Source organism: Callionymus lyra, chromosome 13 (assembly GCF_982586985.1).
Source record: "Callionymus lyra chromosome 13, fCalLyr1.hap1.1, whole genome shotgun sequence".
NCBI lineage: Eukaryota > Metazoa > Chordata > Actinopteri > Syngnathiformes > Callionymidae > Callionymus > Callionymus lyra.
This window is the reverse complement of record NC_141830.1, coordinates 12,352,870-12,373,878: the sequence shown is the minus strand read 5'-3', so window position 1 is coordinate 12,373,878 and position 21,009 is coordinate 12,352,870. Positions and strand designations below refer to the sequence as shown.

General features: G+C 42.2%; 3 protein-coding genes across 3 annotated transcripts; 2 read left to right on the top strand and 1 right to left on the bottom strand.

The window, feature by feature from the left end:
• Positions 1 to 131: 131 nt before the first annotated feature.
• wtap (WT1 associated protein) lies at positions 132 to 7,715 on the top strand. Its single transcript, XM_087804934.1, has 8 exons — positions 132 to 284; positions 1,182 to 1,218; positions 1,303 to 1,358; positions 1,427 to 1,485; positions 1,599 to 1,726; positions 2,496 to 2,674; positions 4,204 to 4,358; positions 6,594 to 7,715. Exons 2-8 carry the CDS (start codon positions 1,189 to 1,191, stop codon positions 7,244 to 7,246), a joined length of 1,260 nt encoding a protein of 419 aa, XP_087661060.1. The 5' UTR covers positions 132 to 284; positions 1,182 to 1,188; the 3' UTR covers positions 7,247 to 7,715.
• A 197-nt stretch (positions 7,716 to 7,912) lies between these two features.
• Positions 7,913 to 13,332, top strand: acat2 (acetyl-CoA acetyltransferase 2). Its single transcript, XM_087805163.1, has 9 exons — positions 7,913 to 8,047; positions 8,642 to 8,776; positions 8,845 to 9,026; positions 11,592 to 11,709; positions 11,771 to 11,914; positions 11,968 to 12,090; positions 12,151 to 12,305; positions 12,457 to 12,567; positions 12,923 to 13,332. The coding sequence occupies exons 1-9, from the start codon at positions 7,999 to 8,001 to the stop codon at positions 13,091 to 13,093; spliced, it is 1,188 nt and encodes a 395-aa protein (XP_087661289.1). The 5' UTR covers positions 7,913 to 7,998; the 3' UTR covers positions 13,094 to 13,332.
• Positions 13,329 to 20,489, bottom strand: tcp1 (t-complex 1). The gene is made up of 12 exons (XM_087805162.1): positions 20,379 to 20,489; positions 19,855 to 19,940; positions 18,370 to 18,498; positions 17,365 to 17,462; positions 17,181 to 17,291; positions 16,743 to 16,924; positions 16,401 to 16,527; positions 15,104 to 15,279; positions 14,914 to 15,037; positions 14,655 to 14,847; positions 14,417 to 14,580; positions 13,329 to 13,703 (listed from the first exon to the last, which is right to left on the bottom strand). The coding sequence occupies exons 1-12, from the start codon at positions 20,449 to 20,451 to the stop codon at positions 13,490 to 13,492; spliced, it is 1,677 nt and encodes a 558-aa protein (XP_087661288.1). The 5' UTR covers positions 20,452 to 20,489; the 3' UTR covers positions 13,329 to 13,489.
• Between the last annotated feature and the right edge of the window lie 520 nt (positions 20,490 to 21,009).

Here is a 21,009-nt window from a genome sequence, read left to right as displayed (position 1 = left end):
GAATAAATTAGTGTTTAAATATTGTTATTGTGGGGGGGTCAGCTTTTAAGAGTGTATCCTCAGATAGTATATCAGAGTGAGACTTCCTGTTTCCATGCGGCATCTTTGCTTGTTCTCTGCAGCGCCGCCATCCAGCCATTCTGCACTGGCGAGGAGAAGATGTGACTCCGCCAGAACGAGGCTCACACCAACAACCCCCTGGTCTCACACCGACAAGGCTCGCCAGCTTTGCACCTCGTCCAGTCGAACAAGGGATTACGGACCATAAACATAAAGGGGTTCTGGTAAGTTTCTGGACCCTCATAGCCAGCCGTGGAGTCCGCTAGTGTCGGGAAAAGGAGTGCAAGGGAGGGAGTTATTTCCTTCACCGCCATTTTGTGATGACAAGGAGCACGAAAACGGCTAATAATCCCACACAACACCCTTGCTTTTAAACCACGAATTACACGCATGTGTCCCGTTGTAGCATGTAGGTGCAGACAACAAGGCGGTTTACAAGTAGTTTGGCAACATTTGACAGTATTTTAGCAGCTGTTTGTTTGCCGTTAGCAGACACGAGCTAATGCTTCAAAAGGCTCAGTGTGATGATACATCGACATCATCGTCCCTCAGTAGATCAGATAATAAAGACAGAAAATGAAGGGGGATTGGTTAACAAATTGGGAAGAATAAGTTATCATTTAAAGAATGAGAAAGAAACACGAGAATAATCCAAAACAGCAAAGAAACAGTTATATCGGGGGTTAAGGTTTGAACATGCAGACCAGAATACTGTTAAAAATGAATTGACATCAAAGGGGAAATTGTGGGAAATCCAAGACGAAATAATAAGTCATCATTTCATCCCCAAAATATGAACAAAAGGGAGAACTATTAGTTATAAATGTAATTAATTAAATTCGTATTTAAAAATAATATAATGCGAATGTTATGATTTGGTAATACACTATCTTAGGAGAACTAAATTGGTGATTTGAGTGTATCATTTACCATAGTTTATTCATGTACTTATTAGTAAAAAATAAAGAGAAAACTTATATTCCAATCCAAACTCTGAATCAGTCGGCAATCCTTCTCCTTCTTCCATAAAACAAGAAGAAGTAGTACATGTTAATGCAGCCGAGCGTCTGGTGAACTTTATCTCACTGGAATAGTGTTAATCTTAATCTTTTGTGTTCCAGATCCAAAATGACCAACGAGGAGCCGCTTCCCAAAAAGGTGAGTCCGTTCTTACTGTTTTTACACTTGTTGATGGCGATCAACACTTGTTCAGTAGATTCTTATCGATGATTCTGTCCGCAGGTTCGCCTGAGTGAATCTGACATGAAGACCCTGACTAGAGAGGAGCTGTGCACAAGGTAAATAACAGCCTTGTCGTTACGTTGTTAATGCTCTTCAACTATATTTACATGTGATGTTTCTTCAGGTGGAAACAGCATGAAGCATACGTGCAAGTCCTGGAGACCAAATACGCAGATCTATGCTGTAAGTATACTGCTATTGAGATGTTATTCACCGGAGTGATCATGTTTATTAATGTTCTTTGAAGAGAGGATATTTAATCTGTTGTGTATTTCCTCCCTCCCTCATGCGCTCAGCCAATGACGTGCCTGGCCTGAAGGAATCTGAGGAGAAGCTCAAGCAGCAACAGCAGGAGTCTGCACGCAGGGAGAACATCTTGGTCATGCGACTTGCCACGAAGGAGCAAGAGATGCAGGAGTGCACAGTAAGTACTATTAAATTGTGCGTTTGCTTTAATTAGTGCAAGAGATTTTGTATCGTTTATCTTCTATTATGATCAACGTGAGGGAGGTGCAATTCTTGTCAATTATAAAATACATTTGCAGCGGCTTTTTAAGTCTCTGATTTTAATCCTTAGTACAGGGGTCGCCAACCTTTTTGTGACTTGTTGTTAATCCAGGGGCACCGTGTGACTCCAAAGGCTAGCATCAGTTCGTTAATAACCTGATATATAATTATCGATAAGTTTTTTGTTTCTCTAGTTCTCTAATCATATTATTGATTCATCAATGTTTTTTAAATGAAATAAAGTCATGTCAACAGTGTCTCTTTATTTACTGCATATTCATTTTAACAAGCAATTTGTTTTAAATGACCTAGTCATGTGATGTTTCTTGTTTAATGGCCTAAATCCTTTGACGAGTAAATTGAAACTTCTGTCCTCGAGCGAAACTGTACAAATACTGATTGACATGTTTGCAAACATTAGCATTGAGTCGTCTTAGGCAATGATTTTGTCTGTAGAAACATAAAAAGCATAAGGTATTTAGCGTTAACTGTTTATTCTTTAATAATAGTAAGTGTTTGAATCGTTTTGTTTTTTTTACTCTGCTAATGTCTCAGTTTTTGAGTTGTTATGCTTTATAAATAAGACATTTGAAGTATTATTTTGATCAGCAATGCAGTGAGCTTAGCCATTAAAATCATATCTCATGTTGCTGTCGTAGCTAACACTTGTCTGTATCATCCTGTAGACCCAGATCCAGTATCTCAAACAAGTCCAACAACCAAGTGCAGCCCAGCTTCGGTCATCCATGGTGGACCCGGCCATCAACTTGTTTTTCCTCAAAATGAAGGCTGAACTGGAACAGACTAAAGACAAACTGGAGCAGGCCCAAAATGAACTGAGTGCCTGGAAATTTACACCTGATAGGTAAAGACAATCAAAAATAACACCCATCCTCCCAGAAAAAGTCAAGAGGTCCTCATGCCCCCCCACCCTCACTCTCACTGCAGGCATGCAGGAACAATGGTGGGGGGGGAGACTGACAAAAGCTGTTCTCACCATGAGATGCAGACTTTTCAGCAGAAATGTGTTTGTACTCTTGCACTGTGGCAGCCACACATCACATAAACTAAACTGAAACTACAGTATGGTCAGGTGACACTTGTTTTGGCTCTCTTGCCGCGTAACCTCCTCACCGCCCAGGGGCACAAAGGAGTCCGGACTGTTCCTGAAGAGGTGGTCGCCCACTTCCCGATACGGACATACACATGCCACCCCCGCAGACAGTCTCGATATTCATTAGGGGGGTGAATGGCATGGCGGAGATCCCCAGCCTAAACTGGCTATTGAACATTTTTTAAAGACGATCATAAAGTTTCTATAAAGACATTAAACTGTGGATAACGCCACACGTACACTCTTATGTCCACCTGAGAGAGATGAGACATTTTGGACAGTCTAGATAATTTCACTAATGTGAGGACAGTTCTCAGATTTTTAAGTAAGGCTGTGGGAGGGAGGAGCCGCTAGGGAAGAACATCCATAAGACTGTGCAGCCAGATCCTCGTCCTCAGCGGACTGTGGTTCGGGCATGAGGTCACCTGTCTGGCAGCACGGGCCCATCACGGTAGTGTGTTTTCATGTTTCATATTCTGACTTGTTTTTCTGATATTGATTGAATCGTTTGCTTCCATTGGTACTCCAGTGTGTTTGTGAACATCATTTGCCTCCATTGGAAACGCATGATCGTTAAAAAAAAAACTCAGCTTCCTCGATGGGAACACACTTCTGTAGGTGTATCGACGTGTTCACAACGCAACTGTTCATAATCTGCTTTGTTGATGTTAATGTGTCGATTTGTATTCCTGTGTTTTGTTTAACTTACCATATCCTTCACAGCTTTCACCCCAATTTTGTTTGAAGAAGCAAAGCGTTAAACGTCAAGTTAATTCGATTGCAAAAATTTTTTTCTTTGACCTTTTTATTTAACAAGTGTTGAGATGCATCTTTTTAGCCACAGCAGCTACATTAGCAGACTCTGTTTTGAAGCATGCCTAGTTACTTGAAGTCCATGATGTAAAATACAAGTTATTTGGGTGTCAGTTCTGTTTATAAGCTTAGTGATGTCTGTGAACAATTTTGCCTGGATAACTTGAGCGGTATTCTTTCTAAATAACCTGATATCTCTGTGTAAAGTTGTCGTTCCTCTACATATGTGTGAATAACATCAGTATATGAATGTATTGTGTGTCGAAGGTCAACTTCAAAGATGTTTTATCGTGTGACGGAGGGTAACTTTCTTTTCTTTTTTTTCCTCATTTGATCCTATATCGCTGTGCTAAATGTTCATGCTATCCTGAGATTCTGGTGTAGTTTGGGAGACGCCAGAATTCCTTCCTGCCTGATATGATTGTCTCCTGGTTCATTTATGTGATGTGAGATTGTTTCCCTTGCAGCCAAACTGGGAAGAAACTGATGGCCAAGTGTCGGATGCTGATCCAGGAGAACCAGGAACTCGGTCGGCAGCTGTCCCAGGGACGCATTGCCCAGCTTGAAGCAGAGTTGGCGCTGCAGAAGAAGTACAGCGAGGAGCTTAAGAGCAGTCAAGACGGTAGGAATTTACCCTTTTTTCTTTTATCCTTCAGTGGTTGTGAGGGAAATATGTCAGGCTGACATTAAGATTATGTTTGAAAGATCCAAGTATAAACATGTCTAAATGTTTGTCTGCCTGGATGGACCTATGTTTTTCTTGTGTTGTTGCAAAATTCATAACAGTCCAGCCAAGAACTTGTGTATTAATTGATCTTTGGAAGCTTGATCAGAGAAGACTTAGACTTAGACTGCACTTTATTGATCCCTTTGAGATGACACTCAGGGAAATTTCTGTTTTCCAGTAGCACAGAAGGAATAGAGAAAAACCAAAACAGCACACAGAAGAGGACGATAGCATTAAATAACAACAACAGTAACTGAATATAACAACAGTATAAACAAATAAAAAATAAAATAAAATAAAATAAACAAAGTGACTTTACGTTATTGCAAATGAAAGTGTCAAAGTGTTGTTAATCCACTGTAGAGGTGGAAGTGTCAGACTCCTTCCCCTCTGACTCCAGGCCCAAGCAACCTCCTCACCCCAAGTGAGGAGTTGTACAGCCTGATGGCGTGAAAGACAAAGGAGTTTCTCAGTCTATTGGTCCTACACTGATATGCTGCCCCCCCAGCATACCACGGTGTAAAAGAGGATGCTGGAGACTAGATTGATAAAACATCCGCAGTAGTTTGCTGCAGATGTTGAAGGACCGCAGTCTCCTTAGGAAATACATCCTGCTCTGGGTCTTTTTGTACTGGTGGTTGGTGTGTGTTGTCCAGTCCAATTTATTGTCCAACCACAGGCCAAGGTACTTGTAGGACTCCACTGCCTCCATCTCAGCTCTGACAACTGGTCGCGACCTTGGTCTGGACCTCCTAAAGTCAATAACCAGCTCCTTTGTCTTTGAGGTGTTAAGCTGTAGGTGGTTTGTGTGGCTCCATGCAGCGAAGTCATCCACCAGTCTCCTATACTCCTCCTCTCTGTCGTCCCTGATGCACCCAACGATGGCTGTGTCATCTGCATACTTCTGTATGTAGCATAGCTCCGAGTTGTAGCAGAAGTCTGAGGTGTACAGGGTGAAGAGAACAGGAGCCAACACTGTGCCTTGGGGGGGCTCCCGTGCTGTTGACCACCGTGTCAGACGTGGTGTTCTTTAGCCTGCTTACTGGGGCCTGCCAGTGAGGTAGTCAGAGATCCAGTCTACCAGAAAGGGGTCCACTCCCATCCCGCCCAGTTTGTCCCGTAGTAAGGTTGGCCGGATGGTATTGAAGGCACTAGAGAAGTCCAGGAAAAGAATCCTCACTGTGCCGCTTCCATTGTCCAGGTGGGTGTGGGCTCGGTGTAACATGTAGAGGATGGCATCCTCCACACTAACACCTGGCTGGTAGGCAAACTGAAGGTTGTCCTGGGCATGTTGTACCTGGGGTCTGAGGAGTTTGAGAAAGAGCCGCTCCATAGTCTTCATCAGATGTGAAGTGAGTGCCACTGGTCGGAAGTCATTTAGTTCGTTGGGCCGGTTCTTTTTCGGAACTGGGACGATGCATGATGTCTTCCAAATGGTGGGCACTCTCCTTAGCTTCAGGCTAAGGTTGAAGACGCATGTGGATGTTCTTGTCTTGCCAAGGTGTCTTATTAGTGGTGTGTATTGGCATCAATCTGGCGACACGATATGTTTCTCTATACAGGTGCATCGTTATGATTAATAAGGATATATTTGTAGTATTGTCGAGTACTTGACTCTGGTGTTGGAGAATTTACAGACCACATGACTCTTGACAAAGTCCTTACAACTTTCATTTGTTTTGAAACCAAAAAAATGTGTCCAACATCAGCTTTAAAAGCTGCTGGAGTCGACTGTATCCTCTCGTCCTCGGTCATCGCCAGTATCTCACTGGATTGTTTTGTTCCTTTAGCTGCAATGACTAGGGCTGCAAGTTAAATTGCAACAGAAAGATGAACAAACATTGTGAATATTTATTATAAATAAGCAAAATGTTTCAAATTTACTTTATTATAATAAAAAACATACAAGATCTATGATTAAAACAATATGGAAACCCCCATATCGATAAATGGATGTTAAATATTGATGTGGTAGTTTTTTACATTTATTTTCTAGTTATTTTCTAGAAGGTGAGGATGGGCTGTCGGTACTTGAAGGTGAAGTCTCCAGACTGTTTATAAAAGCTACTGTTGGTTTTCAAGAAAACATGAAAATATATCAAGCGACGTGTTCTGCACTCATTCTTCCAGAGTTGAACGACTTCATCATCCAGCTGGACGAGGAGGTGGAGGGCATGCAGAGCACCATCCTGGTCCTCCAGCAGCAACTGAAAGAGAGTCGCCAGATTCTCTCACAGACTGCGGGCTCGTCAGCAGGGGCAGGACCCAGCAGGACTTCCCCCTCTGATTCCCATATGTCCACAGAACCCTCCACACAGCCCGAGCAGACCAGCGCTCCCTCGGCACCGGCAGGGAAAGACTCGGGGAGGGTCTTGAACGGACCAAGCAACGGCAACTCTTCCCAGAGGAGCGAGACGACGACCCCGGGCCTTTACCGGGAGGTGAGCAGCACGGAGGAAGACTTTCCCATGTCCCCCATGGTGTCCAGTCCCGGAGAGGCCGAGAGCAAACTGTCCAACCACTCTGAGGAGGCGGCGGGGGGTCAGACTGGCGCCACACGACCCAAAGGAGCGGCAGGATTCGGAAGCCAGTTGAGCACCGGGTACGAGAGCGTGGACTCTCCGACCGGCAGCGAGACGTCATGTACTCAGCACTCGAACGACACAGACTCCACCATCGACACCCACGAGGACAAGGCAGCCCTGGTCACCAAGGGCACCAGGACTACAGGGTCACGGCATGCTCAGAACGGCCTTGACGCTTGCAACAGTGCTGCTTTGTAATGTCACACATGTTCGTTTTGTTTTTCCATTTTATTGTCCTTTTTTTTTTTAAACCACAAACCATGATCATCACAGCACTCTTCCCCCGACTCTGCTGATACATCTGTGTTGCTTAATGGGAATGTAATAAGAGCAAGTTGGATTTGATCAGTTTAAACTAGAACATCACTGGGCCGGGGAAGCCACCGAGCTCTCGCCGTCGATACCAGACACGCGGTGTTGTAACCATCGTCAGTCTTTCTGGTCACGAATAACGTTAGAACCACACGTGCTCACATGGTCATTTTTAGACATTGACCTATGTTTTCGTTACATTTTTTTTAATCAGTTTTAATTTTCCATTGATGAGAAAAAATTGAGTTGAAAAGATTTTGTCGAGTTGTTGGTAGTTTCTATGCGGTGTTCCTATTACTCTGACTTCAGTCCTTTTCATGTACTGACCAAATATCAATAAAGATTTTTAATACTACTATGAAATCAGTTCTTTGAAGAAAAACAATATTACAAATGTGGGAAGAAAAACTTGTTTAAAAGAAACATTTTCATCCATGATGAAGCATGTTATAAGAGGGATTTATTGAAAGTACATAAGATGACCTCCCTGACGTGAGGTGGCGCTGTGGTGCGGGAAACCTCGTTGAACACCTGAGAGGGGAGGCTGCACCATCGAGTCAGTCAACACAGAGCTGCTGAAGACTGAGGAGTTCAACGTGTTTCTCTCGCTACAGGAATTAAAACAACTCTAAGCAAGAATGAACTCTGACGCTGTTGTCATCGTGTCTGCGGCTCGAACTCCCATCGGTGAGAAAGTTTTTCTGCGGAAATATTTATGAAATAATTTCTATGGGGATTTTTTTTTTTTTTTTTAAATCGCTTTTAAAAATCTGCAAACTATCATAGAAGATCCTGAATGCAAAAGGTCAACATGTCATTTGGTTTGACATCACAAACATTTAATTTGGTAAAGTGGTTCATGACGTGTGACGTGGTCGCAATGTCCTGCTCAGCTCTGATTGGCTGGCTTGTGTGCCAATATAGTTCTATGGTTCTGATTGGTCAGACGGTTATAGTGCCACGAAACAGGCGAGTTGTTTCATTGGATGCGCCCACTTGGCGATGGGCGTGGTCAAACCAGCTGCGTCACTCATTCATTATTGTATCGAAATACTGAGACAAAATAATAATAATAAAAAAGTATAATTGTTTGCTATAATAACGTGTTTGTAATATATGTAATAATTTTATAAAAAAAAATTGTAAATACATTATGAGTTATTTAATTAAATCTAATGTATTTTGTTTTATTTTTGATTTAGTTCATTACATTTCAGCGTTGTTTTTAAAAGTTTTTGCAGCGTGAACATGACAAAACATGAATTGTGTTGTGTTTATCAGGGTGTTTGAACGGGGCTCTGTCCACGGTGCCGCTGAAGGACTTGGGTTCTACGGTGATCAAGGAGGTTCTGCAGCGAGCAGGAGTGAAACCAGAAGAGGTCTCCGAGGTCATCATGGGCCACGTGTTGACCGCAGGTATCTCTTAAAAAAAAAAACCTTAATCCTTCATTTTTATGCACTTTTTGTTTGTGTATTTTTTTAAGGTCAAGGGCAAAACCCGGCTCGCCAGGCCAGCGTCGGGGCCGGGATCCCTTACCCAGTGCCAGCCTGGAGCTGTCAGATGGTCTGTGGATCTGGACTGAAGGCCGTGTGTCTCGGGGCTCAGTCCATCCAGACTGGCGAGTCTGCGGTGGTGGTGGCAGGAGGCATGGAGAGCATGAGCAGAGTAGGTGTTATTTTTATTTTTATATATATATATATATATATATATATATATATATATATTTACATTTATTGAACACCTTCTTCCTCTTGAGATTTTAACTTTTTATAATGTAGCCAAACCACAAATAAAGTCTCGATTGTTTTGAAAATACTTTATAAATTCTTATTAAAATGAGCTGCAAAAGTTAGTTGAAACCAAAGTCTGCACTAACTTGATTTTCAGGTTTAAATACTTTGTTCAATCATTTAAATAAAAGGCTGTGCCCCCTGTTGTTAGGGTCATTTGGAATGACAAGTTGGCAGAACTACATTCATATTTAAATATTTAGCATCATAAGCTAACATTTTTTGAAACGTCGTCACCCTTAACCCATTGACGCCTGAATTTATTTGCAATTGTTCAAAAAAAATAATTATGTGTGTTTTTGCTTTCAAGCAGAGACTAAATTAAGTGAAGATAATGAGGATCAAAAAATAATAAAAACACATTTCCCATCTTAGGCATGACATTTTATTTTTTAATGTCAACATATACATTACAGTGGTAAGAAAACAACAATAAAAAAAAAAAGTGACTCAAGTCTTTCTCAGAAGCGTCACCTGACGTGCTGCAGACGTGTCACTAATAAGCTGCTCGTTTCTGGTCCCACAGTTTGTTCTCTGGTGCGAGGAATCCCCAGGTGTGCAGGTGCACTGAGTAAAAGCTAACACCATGATATGCAGTACCTGAATATTCAACAACAACGACGACAACAACTAATACTATAACAACAACTACTATAACAACGATAACTGAGCTGTTTCAATTGTGGGGTGCCTTACTCATGAAACTCCCTGAAGCAATTGTTATTTTTGTTCAGGCACAAGTGAACATTGCACTTAGAACACTTGAACACAGGGTCAGTTTTCCTTTCAAAGACATCAAAGGAATGCACCAGCCCTTTTGTGTCACAAAGCAAAAATATTTTATATCCTCATTTATGTATCTTCTTGGGGACATATTGTTTTAAACTTGATTTTCCTTTGAAAGGAACCATTTGCTCGTCAACACAGAGTATTTGCTCTTGTAGAAGAGCCTGACATTTGGGAAGAAGTGCATCAATCAGTGCCTTATTTTGAAAATTCTGTCATTGTTTGGTGCCATGTTGTCATTGAAATGGATGTAATGTTGTATTTCTTCCCACTCTACTCTGTCTTTTTGTTCAGGAGTAGCTACACTAGGAAGCTCATCATCCTCTTCAGCAGTGAAGCTTTCCTCACTGCTGTCACCTGGTGTTTTAAAAAAAAAAAACACCATTGAAAAGTGCAGACTATTCTATTTAGGTTAGGTTAGGTAGAACTTTACACAACCTGCTCTCAAAGCGACGTCCTCAAATATGTGGCTTACAACACAAAAGCTGAAAGTCTGTACAATACAATATTATAGCATTATTACTGCTATTTTCACCACCTTGTGCAGGTGTGTGTTCCTCATCAACTTCTAAAAATAAACGTCAATAATTTAATTCATAAAACATCCTACATGATTACAGATTGTTACAAGAATTGTTTTTTCTATAGAAAGCGTGTGACGGCTAAAATCCATCTGAATATATTAGTGTGTACTGCGCCATTGCGCATCTGGCCATACTGATTAATTTAGCCCTTATGGACGAATGTCGCGAATTCGCGACAAACCGAAAACTTGAAATATCTTCAAAAATTACGTTCAAAACTACTTTATTTTACTTTTCCTAGTTCCACAGACAAACAATAAGCAGACGTGTATTTTTTACGGTAACTTACCTCAAACAAGACGATCCTTTCGCGCTTCCAACTTTGAATGGGTTGCGCAACACCAGGAAGAAAACACGATCGTAAACCGGACGTGGTTTCAAATGTTATTGGTCCTACGAGAAACTAGTGATTGCAAAACGTTCCTAGGTTCCTATCGAAGAGGCATGAACCAACATTAGGGAAACTCGCGCACCATCTCTGGCGCATTCTTAATGGAAGCGGTATGTCGCGAATTCGCGACACTCGGCGTTAAGGGGTTAAGTTGTGTTTATCGTGTGTGTATCGCAAAAACTCGATAGCGATAGATACATATCAAGGATATATTCTAAGTATTGTCGAGTACTTGACTGCAGAATTTACAGACCACATGACTCTTGACGAAGTCGTAACTGTCGACTGTATCCTCTCGTCCTCAGTCATTACCAGGATATCGAAGGAAATTACTGTTCCTTTAGCTGCGGCGGACGTAATGACTGCTGCCATCTAGTGGGGCCAAAAGTGTAATTGAAACACAAAAAAAAGAAAAATAAAGAAAGACGCTTATATTTCAAATATTAGTAATAATAAAAAATAAATATTAAAATATTTGCATGTTAATAATATAATGTATTATTAAAAATATAATATAATATATATCTTATACACACTATTGAAATGTAAACCATACATTTTTTTTTTAAAGTAAAATGAGATTTGACTAAGACTAATAACATACATGTGTGTGTATATATGTAACTTTCCTCAAATACAAATATTTGAAATGTCAGTCAAGAGGCGTTTGTGTCCTCAGGCTCCTCACACCCTCCACATGAGGTCCGGGGTGAAGATGGGCGACGCCTCTCTTCAGGACTCCCTGGTGGCGGACGGTCTCACCGACGCCTTCCACGGATACCACATGGGCATCACAGGTGCGTCACAGGCGTGTGTTCGCCGGTGTTTGGTTCCTACGGTAACCGTTGGTCCGTCCAGCCGAGAACGTGGCGAAGCAGTGGAGCGTCAGCCGGGAGGAGCAGGACCTGTTCGCCGTCCGCTCTCAGAACAAGGCCGAGGCGGCCCAGAAAGCGGGACACTTCGAGCCGGAGATCGTCCCGGTCATGGTCCCGTCCAGGAAAGGTAACGCGTCAGGTGTGAACACATTCCAGACGTCACACCGGCTTGTGCTGCAGGTGCAGTGGAGGTGAAGGCGGACGAGTTCCCGCGTCACGGCAGCAACGCGGACTCCATGTCCAAACTCCGGACCTGCTTCGTCAAGGACAGCAGCGGCACCGTCACCGCGGGCAACGCCTCAGGTCCGACGCACACATTCACACAAGAGTGATGACACCGAGGTGATGCTTCTCGTCTCGCAGGAGTGAACGACGGAGCTGCAGCGACCGTCCTGATGAGTCGCGCCGAGGCGGAGCGCAGGGGAGTCAAAGCCATGGCTCGCATCGTGTCCTGGGCCCAGGCCGGTCTGGACCCGGCCATCATGGGAACCGGACCAATACCTGCCATCAGGAAAGCGGTGCGAAGCTCTTGTTCAGCAGATGTTTGACTGTAGTCGTTTTAGGACTTTTGTCCGTGTGACCATTTCTTAAAACATGATTTTAGTGAATATTAAATATATATTTAGCTTGATTTTATGACTTAATTTATACCTTTTACCCACATTCCAGGTTGAGAAAGCGGGCTGGACTCTGGACCAGGTCGACTTGTTTGAGATAAACGAAGCTTTCGCAGCTCAGTCCATCGCCGTGGTCAAAGAACTTGGTTTGAAAGAAGAAAAGGTTGGTGTTTTTAAAGTGTTTGAAGTCATGTTAACCAGGGTTCTGACATCTTATGGCAAGTTAAGTTGAGGACTTGCGTTGAGCTACAGTCATTTATTTGATTTATTTATATTATTTTCTTATTTTAACTTCAAAACAAATTTCCCCACAATCAATCGCAAGTCATTCTCTCAATTAAAGAAATTAAATTGAGTTGATTTAAGTGTCTTAAATAACTCAAAGATATTAAAGATATTTACATTATAAAATGTGCTTAAGCCACGCCCACTGACAACACTTAAGGCCATGTGTTTAGATTCAAAGATCTTAAGTATCTGCAGAAACCGCGGCGACTTTTGATCAGTGTGGTTTCCAGGTGAACGTGAACGGCGGCGCCATCGCTCTGGGTCATCCCATCGGCATGTCCGGCTGCAGGATCCTCGTGACGCTGCTGCACTCGCTCCAGAGAAGCGGCGGCAGGAAGGGCGTGGCGTCGCTCTGCATCGGCGGAGGGATGGGCATCGCCATGTGTGTGGAGACGCTTTAGATCCGCGACTCTATGTACTACAAGATTTACCTAAAAAAAAGGGATAAATGTTTCACTGTGAACTTCTTTAGCTGCTCTCAGGGTTTGCACTAATCATGTCTTCGGTGGCGGCCATTTTGTAACTTCCGTGTAGGATCCATTGCTCCGACAACATTCCTCCTGCTCTGTGCCATGATCACGTATAGCCTTAAGTTACTGTTGTGCTTCCTGTCGTGTAATTAAAAGATGTAAAGCCTCAACATTGACCACAGAAGGTTTATTCATCAAGTGTCCAAAATCAGTTACATTCCCTCTTGACGAAGGGGTTCAGGGGGGTAAACAGGCAACAGCTGAATCTAGTGAGTGCTACGGCCACAAGAGCTCCACGTGTATAAATACAAAGGACCAGGACCAGGTCTAGCCCTGCAGGGACCCGGACTGCACCGCGTCCTGGTACGACTGGCCGCCCTCCTTCGGCTCCGGGAACAGTTTGATCAGGTCGTCGATACGCAGGATGGTGATGGCGGCCTCGGTGGCGAACTTGAGGCTCTTGGTCTTGACCATGGTGGGCTCGTAGACGCCGGCCTGACGGTTGTCCCTGGGTTTGCCGTTCAGCAGGTCCAGGCCGATCCTGAACACACGGCACGGTTATTGAACTCTGACGATTGATAACTCATCAGAACGATCATGAACAGTTTCTCATTTAGATTCAGCATCTGCTCTTGAATAAACTCCACTTCATGCATGCTCCGTCCTTTACAAGCCGTCACCATGGGTTACCTTACCACCAAAATAAACTCACATTCGTAGAACCAGGGTTACAACTGTAACTAATGCAACAACCTCTCACTTTGTGAGAATATAGTTTAGAGAAAATTATGTCCTTTTGTCACAGCAACTCTAGTGACTCCATTTTAATTAAACATCAGATTCTATTACATACAAGCTCCGCCCTCTAACAGGCTTCGCTATTGATTTACCCCTTGAAGCTGGCCGTCTGCTCCCTCTCTCCTTTTCCGTCAGTCACCTTCAATCTACAATTCAACTATTCTACTCGAGAGATTATTTCACCATCCAGGATGAAAAGACCTGCACAGCCATCCTGGCAGGATTATGTTGAATCATGACGTAGTTTAGTTCCAGCAAGACTATGTTTTCAACTACCAAGCTTTCTCTTCGACGACCTGATTATCCACAGAGAATCCCCTGTTAAAGTCAATGGTTCTCAGTTTCATGGTGCGTGTAGGTTATGCAGACTAATAAGCTTTAACTCGACATAAACTAGCAGTCGTGCCATAACCTTTAATAATCAACATTGTAAAACGTTAACAAGGCCAAACTCACCACTTCAGGTTTTTGCGTTCAGGGTTGACTTGAGCCTCGTTGTGGAAAGCTCGCAGCTTTGCCACCAGGTCAGTCGAGTCCTGTGCCGCATTCACGGACAGAGTCTTGGGAATGACGAGGAGGGAGCGAGCGAACTCTGCGATGGCCAGCTGCTCTCTGGAGCCCTGAGGAGACGAGGACACGAGCGTCAGTGGATCGTGTCCATTCCCTTTGACCAGGAACACGGGCGGATCCTTACCATGCTGGTGGCGTAGTTCTCCAGATAAATGGACAGAGCTGCCTCCACAGCGCCCCCTCCTGGCACCACAGACTTTGACTCGAGCACCCTCTTCACCACGCACAGCGCATCGTGCACGGAACGCTCCATCTCGTCGCACATGAAGTCGTTGGCTCCTCGCAGGATGAGGGAGGCAGAAGTGCGTGCTTTGGTGCTGGAAAAACAAACAAAATTAAATCACAGGAACGCGACGCAAACGTGGTAAAAACCTCGTTCATACTTTTTCACGAGGATGAGCTCGTCGTCACAGATGCGCTCCTGCACCACTTCCTCGGCCTGGCCCAGCATCGTGGCCTCAAACGTCTCCTCTCCCTCCAGGTTGGTCAGAGAAGGACACACGGTGGCTGAAGACAAACGTCTGTTAACCCGTGACTGAGAAACATCATCCGCCGCCAAACCTTCGTTCTCACCTCCTGTCGCTTTAGCGATTCGCTTCAGGTCTCTCTTCAGGACTCTCCTCACCGCCATGGCTCCGATGTCCATGAAATACTTCAGGCACATGTCGTCGATGCCGCCGGTGGTCAAAACAACGTTGGCTCCAGATGCCAGAATCTTCTGGATCCTCTCCTTGGTGATGTCGGACTCTCTGGAAGACAGATTTGACTGATCAGACAAAAGGTCAAAGTATCACCTGTGGGATGATGCTCACAGCAGGTCTGTGTTCATGAATGAACAAAGTTTAAGAGAAGTTCAAGAGAAGTAGAAATGAGCATCATTTTGATGTACATTTGAGTCCGTGAACAAAATTTAACATTTACAAGATGGCGGCCCTGTCCCATATTTCAAATGACTTATGAGTTTCTATAAAGACCATTTCGCAAATGCATCTTAATCTGTAATTTTCCAATTTGGGAAGAAAAAATAAATCTTATCCTAAAAACCCAAAAGACTCTGAAACAGAACATGGGCCTCATGCTCTCGTTCTCCGACAGAATTTTCAGTACAACAAGGATCTTACACTGTTCAGAGAGCTTAAAGATGGACTAACTCTGTAGGTTTGTAATAAAATCATAGTTGTTAAGGTTGATTGTGTAACTTGATAAACCCCTGCATATATAAAACGGGGATTAAATCCACGTTCATATAACTTTCAACACTGGTTGTACCATCGTTTCATTAGGGGCAGCAGATTGAAGGCTGTTAACCCCTTCGGTATATGATGGAAGATTTCTCTCTCCTGTTAGCATAGCCACACACCTGGATGAAGGCAGATGAGTGGTACTAAAAACAGGATAACCGTTTTAAAGAAGAAACATTGACGATAAAAAAAACCCCCAAAAGATTTTGGAACAGAACATAGGCTTCGTGCTAAAGTTCTCTTACAGACTTTTCGGTACAACAAGGATCAGTACATTAAAAGTTTGATAGCAGATAACTAGAGCTTTCTCTTTGATACAAATTATGGTATGTATTCCATTAACATGCATAAACAATTTCAGTTCAGCAGCTGTTTAAAAAGTCCTACCACAAAAAAAATAACCAGCTACATCCAAACAAACCCCGGCTCCCATAGCTATAGTCCTAAACAGTACAAGACTACTTTTTTTTTTTAATGTCCAGCCCACCAGTCAAATACACCTCTGATCTAATGTGTCGACTGAGAGCCGATTGGTTTTCTTCAACATGCATCACTGTGAAACTGCTAGATCAGCATCACAGGAAATACAATGGGACACTTTGACAGTAAAAAAAAGGGACTTCAGGTACCTCTGTCTGATCAGGTCAAGCTTCTCTGGGTCGTTGATCACCACCTGGACTCCCATCTTCATCTTGGTCTTCTGCAGGTTGAAGTCCAGACATGCGATCTTGGCGTTGACCACACGCTTCGCCATACCTGAGGGAGCAGACGATTGCGAGTGAGAATTCACCGCGGCAGATGACTTTCATTCATGTCGGGTTTCAGAAGAGAATCCACAGAAGTCCTCCGCAGCTCTTCTTCCAAAACCAACATACTCTGTCCCACTATTTCACTGCGTGAGCCACTGACGAGACGCAGCAGCAAACTTTCATGGGAAGCCAAACAAACGTGTGTCTTTGTGACGCACAAACCTTGTGAGCCGACCGTGCAGTTGAGAGCGTATCCGTTCACGATGAAGCTCTCCTTCTGGCTGCGACCGTGAGCCTTCAGGATGTTGACGGAGTTTATGGGATACTTGGCCACACCTTTTGCATCTACAAACTTAACAGCCTGGGCTGCGTCCACCACCATGTTGGCGAAGAAGTCGGCATCACTGAAAGTCGAGGTCAAGGTGAAATTGTACAATCATATCAAATAGACCACTGATGAAAGCTCAGGTGAATGATGCCCTTTTAATTGTGGGCCGATTACACTTTCTCCCACACAGATCACGGCAGACACTATGAAAAGGTAAATTAAATGGGAGATAAACAACCATTAAGCTTCACCATAAAGACAGCTTGAATATTACTTCAGCAGATAAATGTGTCCAAACAGAAACATCATTAGCAGTAGAGAGGAAAGGATACACTCCGATGATTTTGGAAGACATGGACGTCTTTGCTGCGTTGAGTAAACATTCTCTGCCCAGCTCGTCTGCTCCGATGGTGAGGTTCTCATTGATGTAGCGGACCGCCTCTCTGAACAAACAAAGTCTGTGTCACTAAAACTGATCATCCCCGAATGATCTTCTTTTTCAACATCCTGACTCACTTGCAGGCCAGACGGTATCCACTGATCACAGACGTGGGGTGGATCTTCTGTTTCACCAACTCATCTGCACTCTTCAGCAGCTCCGCAGCCAAAATGACCTGGAAAATAACGATAGAGTCAAAACAAGACATGTGGAAGAACAGCCGTTTCATTGGCTGATCTTCTGTACCATCGTTTCATTAGAGGCAGCAGATTGAAGGCTGTTAACCCCTTCGGTATATAATGGAAGATTTATCTCTCCTGTTGGCATAGCCACACACCTGGATCGAGGCAGATGAGTGGTACTAAAAACAGGATGACTGCAGAGGAGTTTAGGAATGAAGGAGCTCAAGTGATAATAATAATTGTGTTTAACCAGGACAACATGCTGCCAAGACGGCTTGAATCTGATCAAAGATAATTGTGATTATCCTTAAGTTTGTACGCATGTGCTGCCCTTGGTAAGTTCACCCAAAATTTGAACTTCACTCATTTTCTACTCACCCTCATGAAGACCATGGGTTAGGATCATTTTCATAGTAATCCATTTCATACGAGTTATAGGAAAACAAGTTTGTTCATTTTAATGGAGCGACTGATGCTCTGCGGTCCTAGTCTTCATTTTTTTCTCCCAAAAAGATAAAACCATCTATAAATCTCCATCTTGTATTAAAATCAACGAGAAAAATTAGAGAAAAGTCACTTTATTTTAAATTGTTTTTGGAAGACATTTAAAGTATAACAAGTTATATAAACTGTAAGTACTCCAGGTAAATATTGCAAGCGCTTCCAGTTTAGACAATATGCCAACTCATTCGGCCCCTTTCCAATGAACATACTTTTTGCAAACAACTAAAAAAAAAAAAAAAGGGATCACTCTGAAAATACTTCCAACACGAATTAGATATGAAGGCGAGTAGAGTGAAATTTGAATTTTGGGTGAACTACCACTTTAACATGGATAAAACATGATAACATACATATTGCCAACTCTTGTCGAGTGCAGCAGCTCCCAAGTTTACTCACCACGGACGTGGTTCCGTCTCCGACTTCCTTGTCCTGCAGGTCGGCCAGTTCACACAGGACTTTGGCGGCAGGGTGCTCCACATCCAACATCTTGAGGATGGTTGCTCCATCATTTGTGATGGTCACTTCCTGCCAGAAGGAGTAGAAAGAAACCGTTTTTGTACCTTTTATTATTAATAAAAATGGACACTTTGAATGGAACCATGAGTTGAGAAGCAAAAGATGCTCTTACATAGTTTCTAACTGGATTTAGGTCAGTTTCAATTTTAAGTAATATTTAATTTTCTGTGCGTGTGTGTGTGTGTAAATCTAACACTTGTAGATTGTTTCAGGTGGTCATTTGTGGTCAAAAAGCCATTATAGTATTAGATTGACTTTATTATATAAAATGGTTCATAGATTTTAAGTTGGACGAACACTGTAGGTTTGAAATAAAATCATAGTTGTTAAGATTGATTGTGTATCTTGATAAACCTCTGCATATATAAAACTGCCAGGGATTAAATCCACGTTCATATAACTTTCAACACTGGTTGTACCATCGTTTCATTAGGGGCAGCAGATTGAAGGCTGTTAACCCCTTCGGTATATGATGGAAGATTTCTCTCTCCTGTTAGCATAGCCACACACCTGGATGAAGGCAGGTGAGTGGTACTAAAAACAGGATAACCATTGTGTAAGAAGAAACATTGATGATAAAAAAGTCTTTGGTATAGTGTTTCCATTTCCAAAGTGAATGAAAATACCATTTATTAATCTACAGGACCCAAGACCCCTACTAGGGGTGTAAGATAATGTCAATATATCACAATCATTTTATTCACGATACTTTATCGATATTTAAAAAATATATATATAAATTTGCGTTGACGTCACGCACTGGCGTGAAACAAGACTAAACAGAAAATGAAGCAGTTAACTTTGTTGTTCTGTAGAGGGAAATTTTCAGTCGACCGCATGAAAATGAACAATAACAAAGTAGTGTTAATGTTTGTGTATAATACTGGTTGAATAAAGGTCGACATCGCAGATTTTTTTTAAAACAAAAAATAAAATAACTTTGAATTAAAGTAAAATGTTATTTCAAAGCTGATGTTTGGGGTCATTTTGGACAAAGTTTAAAGTTTAAATTTTTTTTAACCCTGACAGATACTGGATAGCATGTTGATCCAGGTTGTCTGAGACTGTTAATGCACTTCATTGTTAATATGTTTTGTTAATATTTTGAGAAGCACTTTACTAAAAGTACTTTCACATTTGATTATTGAAACTATTTGCTCATTTCTTTCTTTTAAAGGCCAGAAAAAGTGTTCGTCACACAGATTCTTGCCAAAAGAAAGCCTTAGTTCATACAGGTTAAGGTAAGTTTAATGCAATACTTTTGAGATACATTTTTAATAGCGTTTAAAAATTAAACCTACTCAATTACAAAACTCCAAAGAGACCATCAAAAAGAGGTTAAAGTGTCATTTGCCGGAAACTCACCCCGATGTCGTCCACCAGCATCTTGTCCAGTCCTGCGGGTCCAAGAGAGCTCTTGACGATGTTAGCGATGGATGCTGCGGCCATGACTGAAAAAGACAGTGAACCATTAAAACATGTACCACCGTTTCAAACACGTAAGTTTACATCACAAACAACAAACACAAACGAAAACAATTTTTTTTTGCTAACACTTGGAGCCACACCTTCAGACCATGACAACGCTTCATCCGTGCAGTTAGCATAGTAGCTAACTTGTGACTGTAGACACATTTTACGTAATATATTCAATAAAGTACGTTTTTGCTGCGTTAGCACCAGCATGTATGTTAAATAAAAGCACAGGTTAAGAACACTTCACATCAGTTAACGTTCGGAAAGTTTTATTTTCATTTTGCCGGCGTTAGCATTAGCCGCACATGTGCTACGTGCGTCTTAGCATTTTACGATTATACGAGAGTCTAAATGACATTTTTCGCAGAGGGCGAGATGTATCTTTATGGCGTTGAAATGGGCAACAGACTCACCATTTTGAGTGCGGACAGACTCGCCAGAAGTCCTCTGGCCGAGCACATTTAACGGACCATCTAATAGAGACATATTTGGACCACACCACCACCGAGAAGAAAGGAAGTGGCGCAAAGGATGATGGGTAAAATGGAGTAAGCCAGAACGTTCGAGAAATAAATGCGACTTTTCTTAAATCACTCTGTCGTTTAAAAATCATCGAGTTGTACAAAATAAAAGACAAATAATAAACCCGACTGATATATGGTGAGGGGATTATCCCGTTAAAATTAAATGTTCTATTAAGCTCGGAAAATATGTTCGTACTACATTTCCCACAATCCTCCCGAACATCCGACCGCTATAATTGGACGATTTTTCAAACTTTGTTCTCATGTGTTTTCATTAAACTTGAAAGTAAATAATTTACGTTATTATTTAAGTAGACAAAATCATATGCCTGTGATTTAACTACTTTATGTTCGATTATTTTAATCATTTAGAGCTCTCTCTCTCTCTAAATATACAGTATATATATAAGTAAGTAAGTAAGTAAGTAATTGTTATTTATATAGCGCTTTTCCAGACCAGGATCACAAAGCGGTTAAACAATCAAAACAATATTCAATAAAGTATATACTTTAAAGGTCA

Excerpts from the sequence above, each read along its gene's own strand:
- wtap (XM_087804934.1), top strand. The coding sequence starts at position 1,189 with ATGACCAACGAGGAGCCGCTTCCCAAAAAG. Across the intron at positions 1,219-1,302 it reads AGGAGCCGCTTCCCAAAAAG|GTTCGCCTGAGTGAATCTGA; the intron begins GTGAGTCCGTTC and ends TTCTGTCCGCAG. Across the intron at positions 4,359-6,593 it reads GCTTAAGAGCAGTCAAGACG|AGTTGAACGACTTCATCATC; the intron begins GTAGGAATTTAC and ends TCATTCTTCCAG.
- acat2 (XM_087805163.1), top strand. The coding sequence starts at position 7,999 with ATGAACTCTGACGCTGTTGTCATCGTGTCTGCGGCTCGAACTCCCATC. Across the intron at positions 11,915-11,967 it reads CATGGTCCCGTCCAGGAAAG|GTGCAGTGGAGGTGAAGGCG; the intron begins GTAACGCGTCAG and ends CTTGTGCTGCAG. Across the intron at positions 12,091-12,150 it reads CACCGCGGGCAACGCCTCAG|GAGTGAACGACGGAGCTGCA; the intron begins GTCCGACGCACA and ends CTCGTCTCGCAG.
- tcp1 (XM_087805162.1), bottom strand. The coding sequence starts at position 20,451 with ATGTCTCTATTAGATGGTCCGTTAAATGTGCTCGGCCAGAGGACTTCT. Across the intron at positions 19,941-20,378 it reads GTCTGTCCGCACTCAAAATG|TCATGGCCGCAGCATCCATC; the intron begins GTGAGTCTGTTG and ends TGTCTTTTTCAG. Across the intron at positions 17,292-17,364 it reads GGATACCGTCTGGCCTGCAA|AGAGGCGGTCCGCTACATCA; the intron begins GTGAGTCAGGAT and ends TTGTTTGTTCAG.